Genomic DNA, 25,644 nt, shown 5'->3' with positions numbered 1-25,644 from the left:
GGGGGTAAACAAACTCTGTCTTAAATACACTTTGGATTTGGTTTTCAAAAGACAACCCATATGGTGAATCATGTTGGGATATGTCACTTGGATTTCAACCATTCCCAAGGGAGAAAAAATGTATTTGAAGGGTGTGCCGTAGGTAACAAATTTATTTCAACATCCACTTACATCAAGTGTTTGCTCCACTATATTTCAAGGAACAGTAGTAGCCTCTGCAAGATGCTGGGCTGGACAGGAGGATACTGTGGTTAAATACTAGGATTTGGGAAGCGCCACTTTTGGGCACACATGAGCACAATAAAAGTTTTGGAAAAAGCTGGGTAATTGCAAAACCAGCATTTCCCAATATTGTTATTATGAGACCTGTCCATCACATAACACCTAGTGACAGCCAGTAGACTTGTGGAACATGTTTTAAGACGGGACTTCTTAGGTAAAACCCAAATGAGATGTAAGTCTTTCAGGCCACCAGAGCCATTGCCTGGAAGCGGTCCAGGGGCTCAAGTCTTCAAATGCACTTCCTCATGATTTATAGCTTTCTTAATGCAAGGTATAGTAACAAGTGATAACTCTGTCTATGGAGTACCTCCAAAGTTCCAGCTATTTTATGCTTTGTCTTATGTAATCCTCTTACCACCTCCAAAGCGGATACTATCAGAAGTCCAATTTTATACACAAGGACGCAAACACACCAAGTAATCTTAAATACGTGCTTAAAATTGCATAGGTAATAAATGACAGAGGTGGAATATGAACCGAGGCATAATTTCCAACCCTTCTATCTTAACCACCATGCCAGTCAGCCATCTCCACTGTATAATATTAACTCAGTGCATTCCTTTGTGCATTCATTTGTTCGTGTCTCCATGCATTCAAATCCCTCACTTAAAAATGAAGTGCTGATAAATTCATGTCAAGTTCATTACACTGGAAAATACATTTTTAGTCTACGTTTGCTGAAACTGGGTTTAGGAGATGGTAGAAGGTGGATCCTTTATCTTCTCACTTTTGATTATCAGGAGAATACCCTATCACCTACTTTTATCTCAGGAACGTATCTGGTCTTGGTCATTCTGGCCAAAAATGGTATTGGCAAATAGGTTTCCGCCCTAGTGGCTTTTCTGGGTCAGGGTTGATTCAGTCATTGAATTAAGCCCTTCATGAAACACATTTTCTGGAATTTTCCTGAACCATAGATTCTCAAAGCTGGCCAATGGACTCTATTAAAAAAAAAAGAAAAGAAAAGAATTATCTCTAAAAAAACTAAAAAATCATCACCAATAACCATCACCAGAAGTATTATAAACTTGTAGAAGTACTTTAAGAAAATAAGCATTTTACCTTTAAGCCCCGCTTGACGTATAAAAAGAAGAATTTAATTGTGTCCCTATGTGGGTTGGTGGGTGTGAATCTATCTTAACCAGTAGATAAGAGATTGAATCTGACAAACGTATCTGCAACATTTACATAGCAATATATCTGTATCTCTTATCCGACAAGTATTTTAATTTACTAGCAGCATGTTGTGCTAAAATCCTCCCATACTCTTACCAGGAGGAATGACAACTTCTTGTAGTAGGGTAATTTTAATGAGATTTTTCCCAATACTTCCTTTGCTCTCAGGCTCACACAGTTCAATTTCAGGCTTTCTCCCTCAAGTTCATTAAGGCATCTTGGACAGAGGAAGCTCACAAAAGACGAATTTAGTTTCTGATCTTTCACAATGCTTTACCCTCAGGCTACTTGATCAGCATTAAATAAGTAAAAAAATTTTTTAATGTGTAAAGATAGTTCAGTGGAATACCCTAAAAGAAAGCTAACAGCCACTCCCCCAACCCCTTTCAGTACTGCAGCATTCTCCTTTCAGGGGGATGTGATTCCCGTCTGTGGTCCCCAGAGAGACATCAGTGCACAACTGCACTTTTTCACACTGCAGCCTGGATGCAAAATATGGCCTCATTACTACATGCCGACTAACAGACCATCACATTTTGGCCAAAATGTTTCTTACATTTTCTCCATCTGATCTATGTGCCAATGAAGAGGAGTTTGCATATGCAAAACTCTGTGAGAGTGTTTTAGAGCTCATGCTGAACAGAAGCGTCAAGCATCTAAAAATATAGGATGAGCTCTACTTGTGTATAATCTATCATGCCAATCTGGATAATTTAACAAATAATCAAAAATAGTACAGCTTTGGGAGAAATAAATTTGTCAGGAGTCAGAAGTTGAACCTACTCATGGGAAGTAATACAGCTCTGAAAACTTAAGTTTCTTAAAAGAGGGTTCACTTTTAATCAGCTGGGATATATATTAAGCTTCCATATTCTTGTTTTAAGAACATCCTCAAAACATAACCATATGGAAGCAAGTAAAGACAACACAATATACATACATCCAAGCTTATATAATTTTAAGAATGTTTAATAGTTCCATATTTACCATGCTAAAATAAGAAGGAAAAAAAAAAAACCCCAGCAGAGCTAAACAGTTAACTGCAAGGGCACATCTGAAATGACAAGAATATAAGCTTAAGATCTTAACATACAGATTCCAGAAGCTTCTGGCAGAGTCAAGTATGTGAATTCTCTGACTTGTAATATCACACCATCCCATCTTCTGCCATCTGCCTCTAGCAAATGTCAGTGTATTCCCAGGATGGAAACAAAAAGCTTCCTTTCTGAATCATTCCTACAAAGACTTCAAAAATACGGCCTACTGCAGTTGAGCATTATTGCCTTGAATTCAGGATAAAATACAAAACCATAGCCTCCTTCAGTAATTCAGAAGAATCAAGAATTCCCTCATCTAAATGACTAGTGTCTAAATTGAACGAGGCAAACACTTACAGACTCCTATACTGACAGCCCAGTGAAAGGCCAAACCATTTTTGAGAAATGGGAACTAGAGAACTCACAAGCTACAAGAAAGTACTGAGGCTTCCAAGGACATGTTAGAAAACAGAATGTTAAAAACACCTCCCCATTTGGGGTTTTTCACGAAGAGGTCTTCGAGCATACAATTTCTGTTTTCTGTTGCTGGAGGATTTAGGAGACTCTCAGAGTGCAATGTGCTTTTTGCAGTGTTACAACATTCTATATGATTAATTGATTGCAAATCACTGCAGAGGGTGCCAAGATCACTGGTAGGAAGCAGGTCATTAAATAAAATTAAAACTCGGCCAATATTTTGCTTGTAAACGTTACTTCCAAACCCTTACAGCACCATTCCTTACAAAATGGCCTCAATTCACCAGAGAAGCAGAGTGTCCTATATTTTTGGCCGATGATCCAAATATTCTATATTTAATCCAAACATCCAGCATGTTATGTTTTAGGAAGAAAAAAGCTGTGGTGTAATGAAATTTGCACAAAGAGAGCTATGGAAAAGAGTCATCATGAAAATAATTAAATTTTGCACAGCCTTACTGTGAAATTGTTCTGTGAAAGGCCCAGAGTCCTATCCTGCATAACTGGAAACTTTGCAAGATTACATTTTTCCTTAGGTAAATCTTCAAACCAAGCATTAATGTTTCAAATTAAATTGAATTAATATGTCATCCAGAAAGAGAATGGAGACCCTGGCCCCTTATCCAAGGAAACTCAACAGTGATTTATCATGGCAAATTAACATCTCCACAAATCAAAACTTGGGCCCAGTTTTTTTGTTTTTTTGTTTTATTATCTGGCTCAAATCTGTGCAAAACAACAGGGCAAGACTTCTCCCCCTCAGCCAGCTGTGTCTGGGAATTGACCAGCTGAGAATATAAAGGTGCCTTCCAGTTAGTGTAAAGCAAAGGGATATATTTCTTAAGGTGCCACCACACTTAATTTTAAGATTGCTATCATCAATATGTGATCTCTCAGGCAGTATTTTAAGTCTGACAAGTTAGAAAGTTATGCCAGGGAAATTGGTTCACATTCTAGGAGTATATTTAACTAAACAAATAGTGTTTGTTTTGCCTGGGGAAATATGCTAGACTGTTAAATAGGATTTAGCAAAAGAAAAAGGGTTTAAGAAATTATTTCATTGATGTTGAGCTAACTGCCCATGTTTAATTTACTGGTGTTCGAGCTACTATATGGTTAAAAAAGAAATACCCCAGTGAACAGAAACGTTGGCTAAGTTATTGATAAAATAGATAAATGCTAAGTTGTTTATGTGCCATCTTCCTAAAATGATAGTGATGGGTTCATTTTTATTTTTAGAATAAATTAAAACATTTTATGAAGAACACATTTTAACTTTTTAAAGTTTTCATTTGCCATACAAGGCTATATGGGGCTATACATAATGTTCTAAATGGAAAAATAAATCACACAAAGAGATGCTCTCTAGAGTTATACAAAGAGTACCTCCTGTACCAATCTGTTAAATAGGACTATACATCAGTAAACACATTTATTTCAACATTAATAAGGAAGAAAAGTTGATAACTGAATCCAGTTAGGTATTAACGGCAAACAATCTTACAGTTACTCTGACGTTTTAAGAATGCCGTTAGCATACACCCATCTTACAGGTTTTGGAACTCAGTGGATCCAGTGAGCTAGCCTCCTCTTGCCTGCATGCATTAACCACCAGCACACCCCATGTAACTCTGTCTTTTCTCAACCTTTTCCCGTGCCTCAGTCGAGTCAAGCATTGTGGCTCAAGCTCAGAGGTGCTGTCATTTCTGCTAAAGAGTATGGACCTTGGGTGCCTGGGTGGCTCAGTTGGTTAAGCGACTGCCTTCGGCTCAGGTCATGATCCTGGAGTCCCAGGATTGAGTCCCGCATCGGGCTCCCTGCTCGGCGGGGAGCCTGCTCCTCCCTCTGACCCTCCCCCCTCTCATGTGCTCTCTCTCAAATAAATAAATAAAATCTTTAAAAAAAATAAAAATTAAAAAAAAAAGAGTATGGACTTTGACGCCTTCACTCACGTCATAAATATTTATCAAACGTTCATTTTATGCCAAACAGTGTGTTTGGTGCTTCTGAGAGAGCAATTAACAAAGGAGACACATGCAGCTCCCTACCCCTATGAAGCCTATTCTGTACTGGGGCAGGCAGACATTACATAAATTGTTACACAGGTAATTAATTCAAATGATGGTAAGTGCTAATAAGAGGTACTTCCTGGCACTTCTGAACCTTGATTTTTATCCGTCTATCCAGGACTAATAAGAACAAATTGATTCAGAGTAACCAAACTCAAAAGGAGATTGAGGTCATAACCAGAGCACGATTTTTAAATTTCAGAGTAAGGAATGGTTCAGACCAAAATATTGTTGGCCATTCTCAGCATTTTCTTTCTAGTTGAAAACCTACTCAGGGAACTCAAGTACAATTATAAGATTTCCTGGGGATATATGGACATAATACAACCATTTACATAATGTAACCAGTAAGGGTTGGAAGTTCTATAGGTATGGAAGCTCTATATGCCAAACTGAGATGTTCAGTTGTGTTGCCAGAATACTTCTTACATTTGGTTCTGGAAACACAGTTTACCGATGTAAATGTTCCTCTATGGAGAGGAACAAAGGGAAGCTACAGGCTGTGCTACTGAATGCCATTTAACATGCCTCCCAGGACAGTTGCAGCACAACCAACACCCCCTCTCAGACCAACACAGAAAAGTAGTTCTGCTTTATATTAGAAAAGATTTCCATTCTGAGTTAAAAAAAATATTTTCCAAATTTAGCTTTTTTTCTAAATCTAAATCTTACCGGCTTTAGTGGCATTTAGGAGACGCTTACATCTTTATCGGTACACCACCCCTGAATCACACTCAGAATTAATTACTTCCAGAAGGTAGGAAGGAAGCAGATATTCCCCAGATCCCAGGACATGCCAGGCATTTTTCCCCCCTGTAGTTCTGTTAACACTTCCTTCCAAATTGTACAGATGGGGAATTAAGGCTTAAGAATCATGCAGCCTTAGGAGGCAGAGTTAGTGTTTGAACTGAGGTTCTCGAACATCAAGCCCAGCACTCCACATTGGCAGTACAGGGATAGAGGGCAGGCTGGCTGCTTTGGAATCACCTAAGGAGAATGTTCGATACACAAATGTGTAGGCTCCAGCCATGTCCTACCAAATGAGAATCTCTGAACAGAGCAGTTCATACTTTCATTGCATTTTCCCAGAAATCCTGAGGTGTAGCCAGTTACAGTAACCATGGTTCCAGCAACCAGTCCCACCCATGACACCTTACATCTCTTCAGCCTCATCGTTAGACAGTAGCCCTCCATGACACAATCACAGGACTTTGAATCTGGAGTCAGGGGTGGGGGAGGGTCTCTCCAAGTTTTAAGCCACTGACCGTAAAAACTCTTCCCATTCAACACTATTTTTCTAAATTCATCGTTTCACAGAGACTAAACAAAAAGTAAAAGAGAAAAGTTGCCTTACTTGAAAAACCCAGTGACAGTAACTATCATCTCACAAGATTGCTGTAAAGAAAAAATGAGATCATGAATTCAAATGTGTTTTTAAATGGCATGAAGTACCATATACTATTTCATTATTAATTCAACCCAAAGTGAGTTGGGATAAAATTTCCAAACCAGGAGTATAACTTTCTCTCAATTTAAGTGGATTAAAAAAACAAACCAAACAACAAAAAACAAAAACAAAACAAAACAACAACAAAAAACACTCATTTTTACAAGTAAACTTTTACTATAACACAGCCAATCTCATTCTTTACACATTGTCTCTGGCTACTTTTGAGGTACAATGGCAGAGCTGACCATATGTGACCAAGACCTGATAGCCCGGAAAGATGAAAACATTCACTATATGGTCCTTTAAGAAAAAGTTTGCTACCCACTGAGCCAGATGGCCATATTCTTCTCAGGCAGACATAAATTAACAGTCCTCAGCTGAACACTTCACATTTTAAGCAAGCTCTACAAAATGTAACCTCCATTGCAGGATGGACATAGGGGTGAGAAAGGAGTCCTAGATTCTGATCTGTGGAAGGTAAGATGCTTCCTTTCCCAGTTTTGGATCATTGTCTCATGAGTCAATGCGACTGATAGGAGCATGCTTTATCCTTCAGGTATGTTTGGTATGTAAATGGTTAGAACTTCTCTTCCAAACCCAACCCTCAATCACTTTAAAAATAAAGTCATACAAGGGCACCTGGGTGGCTCAGTCAGTTAAGCATCTGTCTTTGGCTCAGATCATGATCCCAGGGTTCTGGGATCAAGTCCTGCATCTGGCTCCCTGCTCAGCGGGGAGCCTGCTTCTCCTTCTCCCCCGCTTGTGCTCTCTAGCTTTCTCTGTATCTCTCCAATAAATAAATAAAATCTTTAAAAAAAAAAAAGAATAAAGCCACACGATACTAGAAAAGCCAAATATGTAGTCCATAGACCACATACGTGTGTATATGTATATTTACGTATATATTTACATTAATGTATATTTTTTTTCTTGTTTTAAGCTAAGGACGACCCAAGGCCAGACCTAACCTCTGGAATCATTCATACTGAATGGACTCTCACTTCAGCAGCTTGTTGAAACCAAATTGGAACCCAGGGTGGGAATGAACAGGCAGCCACATGGCTGGCTGCCTGCCTCTGAATCCACCCACCTGCTGGTTTTACTCTCCTGCTGTGTACTGGGCTCTATGCGCTAAGGCAGGATGGCCCTGGCCCAGTTGGCTCACACAGCCAACCTGCCCCCAGAGAACTATGCAATCAGGAAGCTGGCAGCGCCGGGGGCTCACCAGGCCCTACAAGCAAATGGCATGTTTCCCTTTCCTGGTACAAAATCTGCAAAAGGCAAAAGTCAATCATCTACACTTGTCAGTGAAATAGATTAAAATTAAGCCTCTGAGCCCAATTCTTTATAGTCTTGCCATGACGTGGATTACTGAGAGCAAGTAATAACCGTGATTTCCTTAAAAATGTTCCCAAAGTGATAATCAAAATTCCATAGGAAAAAGAGTTGCCCAGTAACTTCCCAATAGATGTATCTGGACAAAAAGTTGATGTCATAACGAATGTTCTCAACCCTTCAGTTTTTAGTTCACTTAAACAACTCAAAATAAAGGCATCTAATATCCCTCCCATTCAGAGAGAGCTCAAAGTTCCCAAGGTCCTTCATTAGGGCATAGGTTTGGAAATATGGTCTAATGAATCTACAGACTCAATATTTTCTGCCCCATGCTCTATGTGTTGACATAGAGGATTGATAATATATCAATAAGCAGATATAGATTATTTATCACAATTTTACAAGTTCAACTCACTTCCCTAACCAAGTAAAAAAGACTTGCAACGTAGTTATATTACAATTCAACTTTAATATATTAAAAAAAGTTTAAAGCTTTCATGATACCTAAAAATACTGCAATGAGAAAAATAATCATTTTATCCTGTGTTAAGGGCTAAACTTCTTCCCCCACCAAATTCATATAATCAACTCCTAACCCCCATTACCTCAAGATGTATTTGGAGATAGAGCCTTCAAAGAGGTAATTACGTGCGGTCATTAGGGTGGACCCTAAACCAGTATGAATGGTGTTCTTGTAAGAGGAGGATGTTAGGACACAGACAAGGAGGGGAAGGGGGGAAGCCAATGAGAAGACACAGGGAGAAGACAATCATCTACAAACCAAGGAGAGAGGCCCTCAGCAAAACCAACCCTGCCAACACCTTGATCTCAGACTTTCAGCTTCTAGAACTGTGAGGAAATAATTTTCTGTTGTGTAAGCCTCCCAGTCTGTGGTCCTTTATTATGGTAGCCCCGGGAAACTAACACATCCCTCTTTTCAAATATACTTTTGTCCTTGAAGTTTATGGTATCCAATGCCAGTCTGACTTTTGTGAGAAATTGCCTGAGGTCTTTGGCAAGACTTCTTTCCACACAGATTACACAAATAAGGCGCCCATTTCTGAATTATGGAATATTTTAAAAACATTAGAAATTATCATATAGTCACTTCTTTAAAACTGTTACTTAAATACTAACTATAGCATGGGTTCTTATTGGGAAATTTTCTATTTTCTTTCCATACATAAAAAACAGGTCAATGAGTTTAACACAGTTGTCTGTATTTAAAAAAAAAATTGCCAAGATGAAATATTCTGAATACAATGCTTTGAATTTTGACAATATTTTGATGGGCGCCAAATCCTAATATGTACTAAAGGGAAACACTCAACACTCTTTTGGAATCCAAATTTAATAAAATTATTCTTCTGCCAATAGCTACATGACTAACACATAAAACTTGGCTCTTGCTGTAAATTTTATCATATGCATGGCAAAACCATAATGCTTTAACTACACTGAAGAGGAACTTTTTAGGCAACCTTCAAAAACTGAGGTACAGATAAAAATATAACTGAAAAGGGAGACTAAGAAGATTTCAGACTAATTTCCATACCATAAAGCGTTTTGTCTGGTGTTGAAAGAAAAGGTCACATATAGACTAATAGATGCACTGTATAAATAGTTCTAGAATTCCAAAGCTAAGAGGGGGGGAAAAATCACGAAAACAAAGTATTTGTTTTGCCATAAAGAAGAGTAATTAAACTGAGTGTTTCACGGGTCCAGTTACATAGCAATTGTCCTACAGGGACTATACAGTTTAAGGAACTTCAAATTTTCTGTAGTCTTCTTGAAGTCTGTGTCCCTCAGAGGAGTATTGATTAAGTTCTTAAAACAACCCCTTCTTCCACTAAAAATAAAATCAAACACCAATTTGGATTTAATGCTCAAACACCCAAGACATGTGTTCAGGAAACAACTTCCAAAAGTGGAGAGTAGAGTTCTTCAAAGCGCTACCTTCAAAAATATTTACAAGTAACATGGGGTGATTATTAGGGGACATTAGAGAAACAAACCCTATTTAAGAAAATGTGCCTATTGGGAAAAAAAGTGAAGCTAAAGGGTATTTAGGTTATCTGAAGATGCTCAGTATCCATGTGAGCAATGGCCACCACAGTCCCAAATATTGAGAAATATCTTCCAAATGGTAATACTAAAAAAGATAGGAAGGGGAAAAAAACAACAATGACAACAATAATAACAACTGGCCCTTAATTGTGAACATCCTGCTGGGCATCAAGCAACATTTATTTCACTTCTATGCCAACTTCTACAGAAAGTACAATTCCAAAGAGCTTTCTAGAAATCAACCACATGCAGCGTCCTGGTGAAGAGTGAGGGCTCCGGAGCCAATCCTCCCAGGCTCCATCTGTGGCTCTACCACTGACTAGCTGTGGGACCTTGGACAAGTCACTGAACCTCTCCATACCTCAGTTTCCCCGCTCAGATGGAGAGAAGAACAGAGCCGTCCCCGTGGATTGTTGCATGAATGTGTTTCTCCCTGGAGAACTGCAGCACAGGGCTTGAAATTTGGTGTCCCCTAATTGTTGTTGGTGATGGTGGTGGTAGAGCAAAGCAAAATCCAGTTACAACCCGAGCACAACAAAAATGGCTGGTGAAGTTGGACTGAACAAACCAGTGAAAAGTCTACCCTCCGTGACATCTAAACACATTCAAGAATCTAATTTACATGCATTTTTTTCCCCATCCAGTGCCTCACAGCACACACTGCATTCTAGAGTTTCACAGGTCCACTGATCCTACGCCCACAGCACCGGACCAGACAAATAAAGGAACCATTCTTGAAGGAGTTGTCCTCACACAACTGAAACTTAGGGCCTACGGATAAAATCTTCAGCACAGCATTCACTCAACATGGCTAAATGCACATTTCCCAAAAAACACCAGCCAAGAACATCAGAGGCAAATCTGGTTGAGTCAGAATAGTGCGAGCCACAGGTCCTCAGGAGTGGTGGCTGAGTGGCCGCTAGCCCAAAGATGCAGCGGCAGACTGTGACAGGGAGTGTGGACACGGCACGGTCCTGAATTCCAGCACCTGGACCGCCACTGTCTCGGCCTTAACGCGCAGACCGCCTTCTGCCAGGGCGGCACCCCCCTCCCCCGCCAGCACGCGTTGGGGGCACGGGCGAAGTCTGGCCAAGACCATCAGCAGCAGCTTATTTTGTGCTACTTTCAATGTTAAAAGCTGTGAAAGCACCAGCACGGTTTGAACAATTGTATCTGGCCCCGACCACCCTCCTAAGAACATATATCCCATTTTCATGCCACTTGTCTATCAGCTCCTAATCTCCTTCTATTCTCTCCTCCAGAAACTGCTTATCCTGTTTCAAGGAAACAAACATAAACAGGGTTTTCTGACCAGTTGCAAAACTCCAGTGCCTAACAGCACACGCTGCATTCTGATCTAATCCCTACTTACACACACAAGGATGTTCCTGAGAGATTCAGGCCAAAGTTAATTTTCCTCTCTTCTGCCAATGTCCTTGGTGTCCTTGGCCTCTGCTGGACACACAATAGCTGAAGCATAAGTACATTTTCTCAGCATTTCCCTTTGCTATCTTTAATTCCTTACATGTGGTGAGACTGGTTTTGGATATAATCACTATTTATTTCCTTAGTACATTTTCTATCTCCTGCAAATCTGCTGCCAAATGTTTAAAAGCTTTGTACTTTGAAGCGCAAGTCAACAGAAGAAGATGGGAGATATACAAAAAGAGAGAGATGCTCCTTTTAAACAAAAGCTGAATGTGGTTTAACTCAAACTGAGTTTTTGAATTCTACCAAAGCCAGGATGCAAAACCACCCTGACAAAAACATAAAAAACACCATAAATAGCGACTTAATGAATCAACACAGCAAAGCAACATTTACCTAGAAAAAGCCTTCTGCAATGTGGTCTCCATAGTACTAAAGTTGCAAGATAATAAAGGAGCTACGTTCTCTAAATTCTGCTATTTAAAAAAAATCTTAATGAACCATTCCATTTTTTTTTTATTTAAGGAATATTTGAAATGATGCTTTGAGTAGTGATTTCATTCTCTCCCAGATGCTGACAAGAAATAAGAATGTTACAGCAGTGACTAAGTAATGCAAAGAATTATCCACTATGAAGAATTCACATCTTTTAGATTAGTAATATATCAACTCTCAGGCAGTGTCACAATTATTACTCTCTGATTCGGAGTAGCTGAGTACCCTCAAAACTTTCTGTTGCTGAAAAATCATCCAACTGACATACGAAGAATATATATGAAGCATGGCAACAAATCTGCGTCAAGTTCTGAAGATCTCTATACTATTGCTTGTTTTATGTTTCTGAAAGATTTTGCTGTCAGTGATTTATTTCACATCCATGTGGCCAGCCATTTGTTTATTCTATTGCATGCCATCTGTTTTTTGGTAGAGAGGTTTCAAGTTCTTCTCATTCCCTACTTCATATCCCACAGAAAACAATTTATAATAGACATAGATTTAAATCACTTGGATTCATGTGGCATTGGTAACTCGAGCTGCCTTTCATTTATATTTGGCAAATGCTTTAATGGGATTAGCAAACTGTGTTATTATGTGGTACTTAGGAAGATACAACACTTTTTTTTTTTTTAACAATGACAAATGATGTTAACAGTTTCATTTTGGGGTGTTTAATAGCAGGAGAGATTTCGCTAACATTAAAGGAAATTGCCCTGATAGACAATAAAGTCCTACCACAAACCCTGTCTCTATCTTTTATTTCTGAGAGCCAATGAGTATGCGTATCGGAATGTGGTAGAGTCTACAGTGAGGAATGACTTTCCCTTACAAGTGAAGCATCTTGGTATTTATCACTTAAGCCACAGATCTGAAAACCCTGTCTGGTTCTTACATCTTGGTGGCATCCTCACAGCAGTCTAACCATGTCCCAACTTTTCTAGAGGATGGCCCCAGACTTCACCAAAGAGAAGTTTATGCCACAAACTCCAGCTCATCAGAACCAATTTATTCCCCTTCTAGGACTCACTTTGATTTGCTCTGAAGAAGAGCCAACCATTCAGAGAAACAGCTTCTTGTTGAAACCATACAGATGATATTTAAAGGGTTAATTACCATTTTTACAAGAATCCTTGCTGCTTGGGTGGAGAGGGGTTATCTGATGACAGGACCCAGCGGCTGTCCACAATTCATGGTTGACATCCAAGGGCTGAGAAATGTCCAACTGGAGGTCTACTTGATTTTCACTAGTCCTTACCAAATCAGAATTAGCTATATTCTGGGGATAAGTAGCATCCTGGACACCTGATAGAGTCGATTTGTTGTAAGAGTTAAGTGACATTTGTACTAAAGCTTCATTAACGAAGAATGAATTTTCATGACACAAACTCTCGGATCGATTAAGTTCCATTACCTGTGTAAGAAAATACAGAAAAAGATACAGTAATTTCTCCAGCAATCTGTACAAGTTTTATGAAGTATGTCTAATAGTTTTAGCAATCAAGATTTTTAATAAGTCTTATACCCATCCCCTTTTACTGAGTTAGTGCCAAAGCTTCAATTCACTGTGTCTAGCCTACCTTTAAAAACAAAACAAAAGCAAAAAAACCTAGCAGTCATGCCCTCTACCACTGAAGTGTTTCCACTTTCAGAGCAGCATTTTCATTTTTGCTGAATAAAATGGTGAAAATATATGCATGAGGTATTTGCAATAAACGTAATTTAGCCAAGTCGAAAGGAAAATCAGACGCAACACAGACTTTCCTTATCAAGTTTTACAACTTTATGCACTATCAGTAAAAAGCATTTCTGTGCTCAGAGCGCAGCGAAGTAAACTCCGGGGGGGGGGGGGGGGGAATGGAACTGGTGAACCTGAGTAGAAGGGGTACCAATGGAACACAATCTTCAGAAAGGTTTTAATATCCCCCCAAGCCACTAATTAGTATACACATGTTAACTTTATTAGTTAACAGACTAGTATTATACTTGCTAAATTCAGTGCCTATAGATGCACATTAAAAGCTAACTGATCTGCTAAAAGGTATACCTATAGGAAACTCGCAAGGCTAGATCAAGCAAAGGGGTCCTTCAAGTCCAGGAAAGGCAGCATGCTCCCAGCGAGCAGGGCTCCAGGACAAACTTTGCCTTACTGGAGGACTCCTTTCTGTGTTTCTTCCTGGGGTAAGGGCACCACAGAGTACAACGAGCCCTCCATCCAACAGGAGCTAGGTCTCCCAAATTTCCCTATTGCGAGTCAAGACGCATACGCGTGGTCTCAGCAGGTTCCCAGTTTCTGCTACCTACATATTAACTCTTGGGGGCTCTTAACACAGCGGCAAAAGGACAGGCATTTGGTCAGTGTCCCCAGAGTGACCATGACTAAACCCGTCTCTGAGAGGCTGCCTTCTACTCGGCTTCCACAAGCATGGAAGATCCGTACCTCTGTGCTTCTTGGAGCAAACTCTGCGGGAAGGCTACTCTGCCGGCCGTGCTTCCAACCACACAGCAGGCTCTGCTGGCCCCGCATCCTCTCCCTTTCCCTCTCCACCAGGCGCTGGCCCTCCCGCAGCCGCTCCAGGTTCTGCTGGTACTCCCGGAGCTGCTGGTCCAGCTCCCCGCGGTTCCTGAGCAGCAGCCCCTCCTGCGACTGGCACTCGGCCTCCCGCTCCTGCAGCCGGCCGGCCCGGGCCTCCTGTTCCCGCTGCTGCTGGGCGCACTGCCGGAGCCAGCGCCGCTGGTCCTGCTGCAACTGGTATTGCAGCTTGTGGATGTCGGCCAGCCCCTCCCGCTGCTTCTCCGGGTTGCGGAACTTCTCCTGGTCCTGGAAGGGGCTCCCTCGGAAGGACGCGCCGGCGGAGAGTCTCTCCTGCTGCGGGAGAAGCAGCCTGTGGACCTGGATGTGGCTATCCTGGATGGTCAAGGCGGCCTGTGAGAGCAGGGCAGGGGCAAACAGTCACCGCCTCCACGTGTGTGTGCGCGCTCTGGGTTGCAGCGACCTCTGAACACAAAAAGCACGACCCCATTCTTTCCTCTTAATATTTCTGTCCCTTTTCTAAGTTATCTCCCCAGGCTGACCTTGGCATTGCCAAGAGGCTTATCCCACATTTCCTAGCAGGATGGCTTGGGAATTAATATCCAAAAGAAAAAAGAAAAAAAGAAAAAGGCACAAAAGCCATACTCATCCCCACTTTTGGAAATGTGGTTTTGTTGCTGGTTGTTGGGTAATATTGAAGCACGTCTTGTGAATAAGAATTCAGTACGTAAATTCACAAGACTGCATTCCTGTTCTATGTCTCGTTCTCTGAGGGCTCTCCACTCAATAATTCACGAGAATTTAAGATTCTGTATAAACCCGGTAGTATCCTTTATTTGAGTCCCAAACCAGAAATTACTTAAGCTATATTACATACATGAAAACATAAAAATAAAAGTCAACCACTTGGAGACTTTTGGTAAATAACCTTTTTATACTGTAATGCCCAAGGATAGCCTTTAATTTAATCTTGAGGAGCTACGTAAGTGGTAAAGCTATCTCGTTACTGTTATTTCTTTGTATTATAGCAGGAAGGTCAGACATAAAGTCTTAAGCTGAAATTCATTTGTTTAATAGATTGCTAACAGGAGGGTGGAATGATTAAGGGAACATAGATACTCTAAAGCCCAGAGGATATTACCAACCAGATTAAAAAAACATTTGGAGTTGTGGTATCTGCCTATGAAAAGTTTGGCAGCATCACAGGAAATAATTGCCAAGATTTGGAAGGGTTCCACAAAACCAAAAAAAAAAAAAAGAAAAGAAAAATCTCTGTGAATGCCCTTGGAAGCTTTTAATTTTTTAAGTTCCCATTTAAAGCACAAAGAAGCACAAAAGGGACAAATTGAAAATGGCCACACACTGGGTATCTATGTGTGTTTTGACTCGTTATGAGAAATTATTACTCTCCCAGGAATAAATTCACATTTTTCTTTCCTAAGAATTTTTAAAACTGTCCATGTAACAGATGCCGGGAACATGGGGATTTGACTTGTAGTTCTTTGTTAGAGCAACAGTTCCCTATACTTCTGAAGGTAAAGAACTCAAGGAAATTTTAAATTGGTACTTGTCTTGGAATAAGATTCAAAAAATATATTTGCTGGAGCCTTTCGAAATAAAATTCACGTTTTTAAATTTGAAAACTTACTTCTAAAAATTCCAAAACTCACATGAATACCTAATTAAGGTCTTTTAGAAGTTATTAAAATGAGAACAATTATTATCATTGAAAATAGGTACTAATTATCTTTAAATATGAAATAATTAGCACATAAATAACTGTTCAGGACTCTGCTGACTTGGCTAGAGCAAATGGTAGGCTGCACATTTACTAATTCTAATAAATTTCAAGGGCATCAGTATAGCAAAACAAACAAAAATCCAGCATTTTGTACATCAAAACTACCACAGGAAAAGACAACACTCACGAACAGTTCACAACAGGCTAAGTAAGTGCCACCATGAAGCATTCTTCATGTCTACCTAACATTTGAGATGAGACCACTCTCTTCTCTCACATAGAGGTGGACTCTGAAGACTGGATATTCATTTTCACACACCTGATACTTAAATTTAGGAAAGACAACAGCATTTGCTTTTCAAATTTAGGAAAATTCCCAATTTGCTCTCTCAACTTTTGTCTTCTTTCTACCTTCCCCATATACCTCATCTCTAACTCTGCTCTCCTAACTGAGGGATCAAATTTCATTTGCATCTGATTCAAAAATGCATATGTAAAAACTTCAGTCATGCGTAAGAGATTCAGCTTCAACAGAGATGAGTATCCCATGAACAGACATCTTCCAGAGCCCACATCCTCAGACCCCCTCAAAAGCCGTGGCTAAGAGAATCCACTGTAGAATTTGATACCTCCCTTCAATCCAATGTGGTGCAAAAATTAGGTCATTTAGGTGAGCTTTTCTGAACCCTGAATCCACAAAGCGTGGCATTCAACATTGAAAAGAAGAGAGATGACCTGTGAATGTTTTCATCAGGCAACACAAGCTAGGATACTCAATGTTTTCATCTCCCAAAAGTTAATGAACTATGCTCAAACTATATTCATTTCTCAGTTAAAATGTAAAAGAAGGAATGTTTTTTTCTATGATAAATCAACTCTAAGAACATCTATCCCAGGCCAGCATGTTTAATGTCAGACCCCAAAGGTATTCCCATTAGATCTTGCACAAGACAAGGATGCTATTGCCACAATTTCCAGAAGTAAGACAAAGTAAAAGCCAAGAAAATCAAATTGATGTAAGTATTGAAGAATAGCCATAATATCATTACTTTCAAATTTTAGCTTTCTATCTGGCATAGTCCAAAGAATAGAACTGTTAAACAAAAACATCTTCCTTTAATCTAAAATAAGAGATGACAAACAGCATGTTCTCCAACAAGAGGACTAATTACTGCAAAAGTGACAGGTCTCTCCAATTTTGTTCATAAATAGGAAATTTTAATTTATCAGTCCTTGTACGTGGGTAAGAAACTTGTCAGAGTGATTCAAATCTCTCATGAAAGAATATATGGATAAGTATAGAAAAATAGTTAAGAAGAGACTATCACTGTCATATATTCAAATATAATCCAAAACTTTAATTATTAAGATAGGGGTACTAGAGCAATAGGCAGATGATCAATAAGACATAAAAGAAAGAAGTCTTGATGCAAAGTATAAATAAGAAAACATCAAATGCAGCATGACTTTACATTGTTTTCTGGCAAAAACTTAAAGTCAGACTTAATTTTAATACTCTTTAATATTCAACAGGTCTAAGATAAGAAGTATGAATGGCTAATAAACCAGGGGCAGCAGAGAGGAGTTTAGTTTCAACAGCAACCAAAGAAATGAAAATTAAGGTAATCAGATACCTTGATCTATTTTCAAATTGAGGAGAGAGGGATGTTGACCAGTTTGATTATTTGGGTAGTATCTATTAAAAACCTAAAAAAAATAATTCCAGCCATTTATCCTAAGGAAACACTCAGCCATGTTTAATGAGATTAGTGTACAAGAATCTCTAACAGACTTAATATGAAGAATTCCACAGACTTAAATATTATACAGCCACCAAAAATTGTGCTACAGAATAATAGCTGAACACATAGAAAGGTACATCTTATAGTAAGGTATATATAAAATGATTCTAAAAAACTGGAGGGAGGAGCACCTGGGTGGCTCAGGAGGTTAAGCATCCAACTCTTGATTTCAGCTCAGGTCCTGATCTCAGGGTCATGTGATCGAGCCCCACGTTGGGCTCTGCGCTTGGCGTGGAGTCTGCTTGAGAATCTCTCCCTCTCCTTTTGCCCCTCCCCCTACTCAAGCTCTCTCTAAAATAAATAAATCTTGGGGGGGGGGGGGAAACGGAGGGATATATACCAACATAACAATAGTAATTCTCTCTGTATAATCACAAGCCATTTTATTTACTTACATCCTCAAATTTTCAACTAATTTACATTTAACACTAACATTGCTTTCATATCATTAAAAGGCTTTTAATCCATATATTGAACAACTGGATGTATCTGGCCTCTCTTGTGCATGAACTAAGGGATCATCCAACCCTGTAATCCTAAAAGCAAGCACAATTTTTATGCCTGTCTCTCTGTGAAAGACAGTGAGCCATTCGATGGTAGGCTTTGTGGTCCATCTGCCTTTGTATGCTCAGTCCTTAGCACAGTGCCCAGCACAGAGAGAGCACTCAGTAAATGTTGGGTGGATGAACACACAAAAGGGTGAAGGAACTCATGAATTATTTAACTGCTGCAAAGACCCAGGTCCACAGGAGAAAGTGAAAAAAGTTTAGGTGCGAATTTAAGTTTTCACCAGAAAATGTGAAGTCATGCTACACTCACCTAAGAGTTTCACTGTAAACTTCAAGCCAGATCATAGTCATCCATATTTTTTAAAGATATGAACTGTTTTATGGTTTCAGAGAAGAATGGTATAAAAAGTAGGAGTGTTGCCCATGATTACAAAACCAGGCGAAGTTCCACGAGAAACCAGGGGAGTTACACTTTGGGAATTAGGCATTCTTTTAAGATCATTCACCACCTCTCAAATGTTCTAACTTTTGATGCCTGGGAATCATCTAATAAAATGAATTGCATTAAGAGAAACATCCCCAAGGTCAAAGATTAGAGGAGCACAGTTACCTGAAGGCTATAGAGGAGCTGGGTTAAATTCTGTATCGCTTGTATAATCTGGAAGATAAAATCGTAAGTGTCAAATTCTTGAAAAAGCTCTCATTATCTAAAAATAAAGAGAGGATGATAATATACTTCAGGTGTGTAGAGCTCACCTCTGACTGTGAAGAAACTGGGAAGCTTCTGTATTCCACCTAAAATACGTAAAAAATAAGAAAATGAATAATTGCTCTTCTTTTGAAAAGCTGCACTTAGTGTTCCAAAATGTATGACCTCAGGTAAATCATTTCACTCTCTCTAAACTCTTCCATAGTGACCTTCTTTCTTGCCAGAAATCAAAGCCTACAGATTTAAATAACCACTGGATGAGAGCCCCATCTGTGCAAACTCTGCATTTGAGATGCATGGCAACTTTTCACCCAAACATCCCTTTTAAAAACAAGGGATGACAGTAAGGAAGCTCTGCACTCTCTCAGTAAGTGACAATATTTACCTTGTGGAAACCACACCATCAACTGAGCTCTCTGTGCCCAGACTGAAGTTGGCCTTCAGGCCAGTCTGGCTCCCTGCATCCTGAAGGCCAGATTTGGAAGCTCGAGAACATCATGCCTGAGTTCTAGCTCCCTGTCTCCATGTTTAAGACTCACAAGGCCAAAAGGGCCAGTGGTTGGCAGAGGAAACCCAGACCCAGGGGTGGCCCAAGGGTCAGCACCTAGCTGGCCTGCTCCAGATCCTACTGTGAGTTCACTGGAAGCATCTGTGATTGCCTTAGGAAAAGCACTCTCAGCAGAGGCCTTGAGTGGGGCTGGAGACCATCTGCTCCTGGGGACGGTGGGGCCTATGTTTCATTCTTTGTCTCTCTAATACAGACATTAGAGACACATGTGGACAGTGAGGATTTCCAGTTTCCACAACTGAACTGAACATTTGTCTATTCATTTATTGCCTGTCTTCCTTCACTAGGATATAAGCCAATGAGTAGCAGGACTTCTTATGTGTATTCATTGCTGTATCTACAAATTTAACAATGATGCCCCACTTCTAATGGACATTCACACTCCATTCTATAAATAAATGTCGTGCACCTGCTGTGTACTCCACTCCTCGTGCTATGGGAGATCACCAGATTCCCTGCCTTCCTAGAGCCTACAGTCCCCTGAACGTTGCTTGCTCTTATCTGAGCAGCTTTAAATTGAAGCTACAAGAAACGGTCAGCTGTTGTAATGTTCTCAGGTAACTCCGGACTTGTTAAATTCGATTAGTTCAGGCTGGTGAAGCTCTGCGATCTCAAGACAGCCAGATCCCTTCTTCCTGTCCCTCCCCCACACTCTTCCCCATACTGCCCATAAAAGATTTCTTTACTGAACAGAACGTCTAAGACAGGAAGGATGAAGGATGGAAAAGGACATGAAGTTTAGAGTCTTTAGACCTGTGCCCAGAACCACCCCCTCCCCACCATACTGGGCTAAGAACCCCCATTCTCTAGTGAGTTCTAGAGTTCTCTCTGCTCTTGTGGTTCTGTCCCTGCTGTACGGTCCTTACCTTTGTAATAAGAAAATCCTACGCTACAGTATTTTTATACTCTATACAAATTAGAAACACAGAAATGAGTTGAATTACGCTATATGCAGTTACTTATTCCCAAGAACGGCTAAGTTTGGTACCGGACAGAAATGTTTAAGGTCCTATTTTTCATGGAGCTGGTCCGCCACCTTCTGGTGCATGCCATAATTGCAGCTGGTGATTGACACACCAGGTATTTTTCCTTCTGCAGCACTTTTTAAAATTCTTTCAGAAAAAAAAATTTTCTTTAATCTTACCTGATTAAAGAAGCTAATTACAAAATATCCATCACACACACTTTTAAAAGTTTGATTTCAGGTGATCCTACCCTATTTGTTAGTTCATTTTCTCAAATGCCTTATTAAAATTCTTCCAGATAGGTTCACCCAACGAAGGACCTACACAACCTCATTTCACTTACCTGTGACTGAATCATGGAAGGAAAAAAGACCTTAGCGGTGGGAGCCACCATGATTTCCGTTCAAGAAAAAAACTATTAGTAACTAACCAGCCCTCCCCTTCTCTCCCTCCCTTCCTCCAGAACAAAGTCAGTTAGAAGCAACAGACTGAAAAGTATAGTCCGCACTGAAAAGGAGGGAAAAAGTAGGAACGTTTTAAGAAGAAATAAGTCAGAAAGCTTACAGTCAGAGTAAGCAGAATAAAATATTGCATTCCTGTTTTCATTTTGGCCTATGAAGTTTTTTTTTTTTTTTTTAAATACTAAATCACAGCCATATCTGCTATGGATTTTTCAAAATCTTTGGACCTGGTGTCTCAGTTATGTAATATATACAAAAATACATAATATATAAATTATTACATAAATATATGACGTATGTCATTTTTCCACATTAGCATATACTGGTATCTGGTAATGCGCCTAATTTCATTTTAGATAAACTCTTGAGTCCCAGACAACCCCGGGGAAGGCAACTAGCCACCTCCCAGAATCATACTCTTATTCCCAATTTCTGACATCCCAGGTTCATTTGAACTAAAGAGGAGGTTTCCTGCATTTAGTTTTTCAATGAGTGTCACAACCTCTGTGTAAAACTATGTCAAAAAGAAGAAAAAAAAGGCATTTGGAACCACTTTGCCCCAGGCAAAAAATGGTCAGGTTGATTAAAAAAGTCTCACAAAAAAGTAGGTGACCATGTGGGTGGAGAGAGGGAAACAATCTGAAATGAGAGGAAGATAAAAGAAAGTGAAAGCAACAGGGGGTCCAAGTCAACTTTATTTCTGCCACTTGAGCGCCACCTGGTGGCCCTAGGGACACCACCGGATGCCACGACTGCCTCGTGGCCAAGCGCTGCTAAGTGTAGCAGGTGACAAGCTAGAGCTTTGCAGGGAGAAAAGCAGAAGCGAGACCAGAAGTAAGAGTGCGCAGACACACAAACATTCGAGTTTTAAATCCTTTTAATTAATAACTTTGAAATCGTTTCTTTGTTTACACCTGCACGATATAGGCCGAGCAAGAACATTTTGAGAAAACTTAAGTTAGAGAGGTTAGAGTGCGGAAATTGCGAACAATTGAGGAAAACACTTGCATACCACTCACTGCCACGGACAGACCAGGACCTGAGGTTATGCTACTACACAAAGTAATGGGTGCCATTTACTAACGAATCAGTTCACAATACCTTCTCCCCTGCATCAGAGACCGCCAAGTCGGTTCCCACACCCTGGGTGCCAGGGTCCACATCCCAACAGCCTCTTCCTCCTGTCCCTTCTGTGACTAGTGCTGGAAGCACACCAGTGAGACAGAAACAGAAAGGACATCATCAAACATCAGCCAGCGCACGGGGTTCTCGTGTACACAGCTGACAGGTATTTCAAAATAAGAAACACAAAAACACATGTATTACATACCCTCATTCGAGGGGCCAAAACAGTGCAAAGCACAGAGTCCCTGCCCTCAGGGAGCTTACATGCTAAGAGATACCAAACTGACAAATGGCGTCAATTACCACCCATCTTTTAAGTTTTCTTTCCCGCAGAGAGGTGCTCATGTGATGTTGGCGATACCGAGAGGGTGGGTTCTACATCTCACTTGCGCTTACTAGGAAAAAGCCACTGCCAAGAAGGAAATTGAAAACAGGCACTGTACAACGAAAGCAGGGGCTGGTCGACCCAGGTCTGAGCAGACAGCTCGGTGATAGGCTCCTTGGTGGCCAGTGTAAGGGCAGCAGACCATAAACGAGGTTTACGAGGAGGAATCCAACAACGGGAGGGAGACATCTTTCTAAGCAGGGTCAAGATGGCTAGTACTTCATGAGCTCACAGCTGTACAAAGAGGAACCCGTCCCTGTCTCCAAATAACTTTTTAAAAACGATTTCCAAGTGTTTTTTTTTTTTCTCACAATACTTGCTTATACTCTAGACTCACAACTGTAAATACTGTATATTTAACCTATGAAACACAGAAATATTTCTAAATCCAGATATATTTTTAAGAAACACAGATTGGGGCTCCTGGGTGGCTCAGTTGGTTAAGCGACTGCCTTCGGCTCAGGTCATGATCCTGGAGTCCCGGGATCGAGTCCCGCATCGGGCTCCCTGCTCAGCGGGGAGTCTGCTTCGCTCTCTGACCCTCCCCCCCTCATGTGCTCTCTCTCTCTAATTCCCTCTCTCTCAAATAAGTAAATAAAATCTTTAAAAAAAAAAAAAAAGAAACACAGATTTCACTCCATCCATTAAATCTCTGCTGGTGCGATTTTATTTCTTTGCCCATGTGAACTCAGTTAAAACTTACACTATGCTCACCTTACGCTGACTTAAACTAGACTTTCACACACACAGACTTACATTGGAACCATGTCCAAATGGGGCCCTGGTGAACTATTCACTTTGTGACACACAGTGCCATCTTGAAACTTTATTACTGATAGAGGAAATACTTTTTCTCCTTCTTAAATGGAAGTCCTCTAGGACTCCAAAAGCTACTTCTATTACAAAGAATTTTTTGTTTAAGTGGAAACCGCTTCAAATTATATCAGCTAAAAATTAAGTTCATTTTGCCCAAGGCGGTCAAATGCTTTTCACTCATAGTGAAGGGACATTTTATCGAAATTTATCTGCCACTCAAAAAATGGTTTCACTACTGGGCATTATACTCACTTCTTAGAGAGATACCCAAGGCATTACCAAAGAATTAGCCATTCTCTCCCTCTCCTTCCTCCCGACTCCATGGCAATAAGGACCATCAAATGGGCGAAGAAGCTGATGGTGAGCCAAGTAATCAGGTTCCTCTGTTCCTTATTCAGTTTCAGATCTCCAGAATTCTCTAAGGAGTAGATTATATTCATCCATCTGATTAGGTATATTGAGGACTAAAAAATAGAAGGCCTTGCTTGGTCTATGACTTCAGATCAGCATGGGCTTGACTTAGAAGGACCCAGTCCTGAAAGTTCAACAAAGAACTGACCTGGTCAGTGACAAGTCCTCACTTAGGAATAGTATTTTGCGCCCACCAACCTTATAAAGAGAATCCAATTCTTGTAGCACCAGGCTCCAATCCAGCCCAGAAACGAAGAGGTCTTCGGGGGTACAGAACCCTACCAACCTGCCCCTGTCCCTTCCCTACATGAATCCTGGTATCAGGGCACTGTAAACAGCCTCTCGATGGTTTTCACAGATGTCACGGGTGTCCCTGGGCCCTGTCCCCAGTCATGGGAGATACAGGTACAGACAGGGAAAACCTTCATCGCCTGATCTCGAGGGAGGGAAGGTGCAGCCTTGTGCTCTGAGCAGCTGCGGGAGCCGTGTGGAGCCTCCCCAGCTGTCCCCGGGGCGAGGCTGAGAGCAACAGATCACTCCATGTATTTTTAGATGGAACTCCCTCAATGGCATAATGAGTTTCTTCTTTTAAAAGGAAATCACCCAGGACAGTACAACTCCCCTGATGAATCTGGGCTGTGTCAAAATGAAAAACATATGTGCATTTTCTGAAAATAGAAACGCAGGACTGGATCAAGCAAAATTTGAGAGGACAAAATAATTATTAGTGCTGATCTCAAAAAAAGTGCAGAGTTTTAAAACTGCACTGCCTCCACGTATCCTAATTAACCCAGGGATGTTGTTAAAGAAATTCAGAGACAATTTAATCCTCCAATCTCTAGCTATTAATGGGGGCACATTTTGTCTTGTGCATAATGAGGCCTGGTGGAAATAAGGTTTTTATCACGCAAATACAATGAGAAATAAGCTCTTTATATAAGCTCTTAACTCAGAACCCTGTAGGGAATGGAATATTCAGCTCATACATATAACAACATCATTAGGCTTTGAGAAATCACCTAATTCTCTACATGACACTTTTCTGTATTTAAAATATATTGGAACAGTGCCTTTAATGAATGAATTCTGACCTGAACTGAAGCGTATGATGACAAAGATCAAGGATTTTTTGGCACTTCTGTCTTTCCCCACACCACCAAACCGTGTGTCTGTGGGAATGTGTTAGATTCTAGCTTTCTGGGTTATGTTTGCTCAGTGGATGCCTCAGAGATTAAGTCTAAGGACTTGTTCTTCTGTGAACAGCAGGGATCCATTTTCAAAAAAAACAAAAACAAAAACAAAAACCCAAAGTTTAAAAGTTATTTCACGGGGCGCCTGGGTGGCTCAGTCATTAAGCGTCTGCCTTCGGCTCAGGTCATGATCCCAGGGTCCTGGGATCGAGTCCCACATTGGGCTCCTTGCTCAGGGGGGAGCCTGCTTTTCCCTCTCCCGCTCCCCCTGCTTGTGTTCCTGCTCTCGCTTTGTCTCTCTCTGTCAAATAAATAAATAAAAATTAAAAAAAAAAGTTATTTCACAACCATATTCCAAATTGTATTCCATGAATCCTATCAAAACTGAGGCAGGGTCAGGTTTGGAGAAGGTAACAAAGCTTGCCTGGGTAAGAGAGCAGTATAACCCACCAACTATTCTCGAAATCCTTGTCCTTGGAACAGCAGTGTCATTACCATACGTAAGTTAGGCTAGCATACTGATTCTCAGGTTTTCTCTAATTTAAAAAATACATTGTCTCCTCCAAATAGGGACAGAGTCATTGCCTTCATTTCATCTGACCACTGTATGTTC

General features: G+C 40.4%; 1 protein-coding gene across 7 annotated transcripts in view; it reads right to left on the bottom strand.

The window, feature by feature from the left end:
* ARHGEF28 (Rho guanine nucleotide exchange factor 28) overlaps positions 1–25,644 on the bottom strand; it is a 313,794-nt gene that overhangs the window by 16,111 nt on the left and 272,039 nt on the right. For 4 of the 7 annotated variants that reach the window (XM_035014641.1, XM_035014639.1, XM_035014640.1 and 1 more), the window contains 5 exons: positions 22,206–22,306; positions 19,158–19,196; positions 19,012–19,059; positions 14,257–14,742; positions 12,933–13,230 (listed from right to left, as the gene is read on the bottom strand). In XM_035014641.1, coding sequence (XP_034870532.1) covers positions 12,933–13,230; positions 14,257–14,742; positions 19,012–19,059; positions 19,158–19,196; positions 22,206–22,306 — 972 coding nt within the window. Of the gene's footprint in view, positions 1–6,406; positions 6,437–12,810; positions 13,231–14,256; positions 14,743–19,011; positions 19,060–19,157; positions 19,197–22,205; positions 22,307–25,644 lie in introns of those variants that run through there. The other 3 variants (XM_035014642.1, XM_035014643.1, XM_035014644.1) reach the window with 3 other exon arrangements.

The sequence above is a fragment of the Mirounga leonina genome, unplaced genomic scaffold, assembly GCF_011800145.1.
Source record: "Mirounga leonina isolate KUSES-001 unplaced genomic scaffold, KU_Mleo_1.0 Mir_168, whole genome shotgun sequence".
Taxonomy (NCBI): Eukaryota; Metazoa; Chordata; class Mammalia; order Carnivora; family Phocidae; genus Mirounga; species Mirounga leonina.
This window is presented reverse-complemented; position numbering and strand designations above follow the sequence as displayed.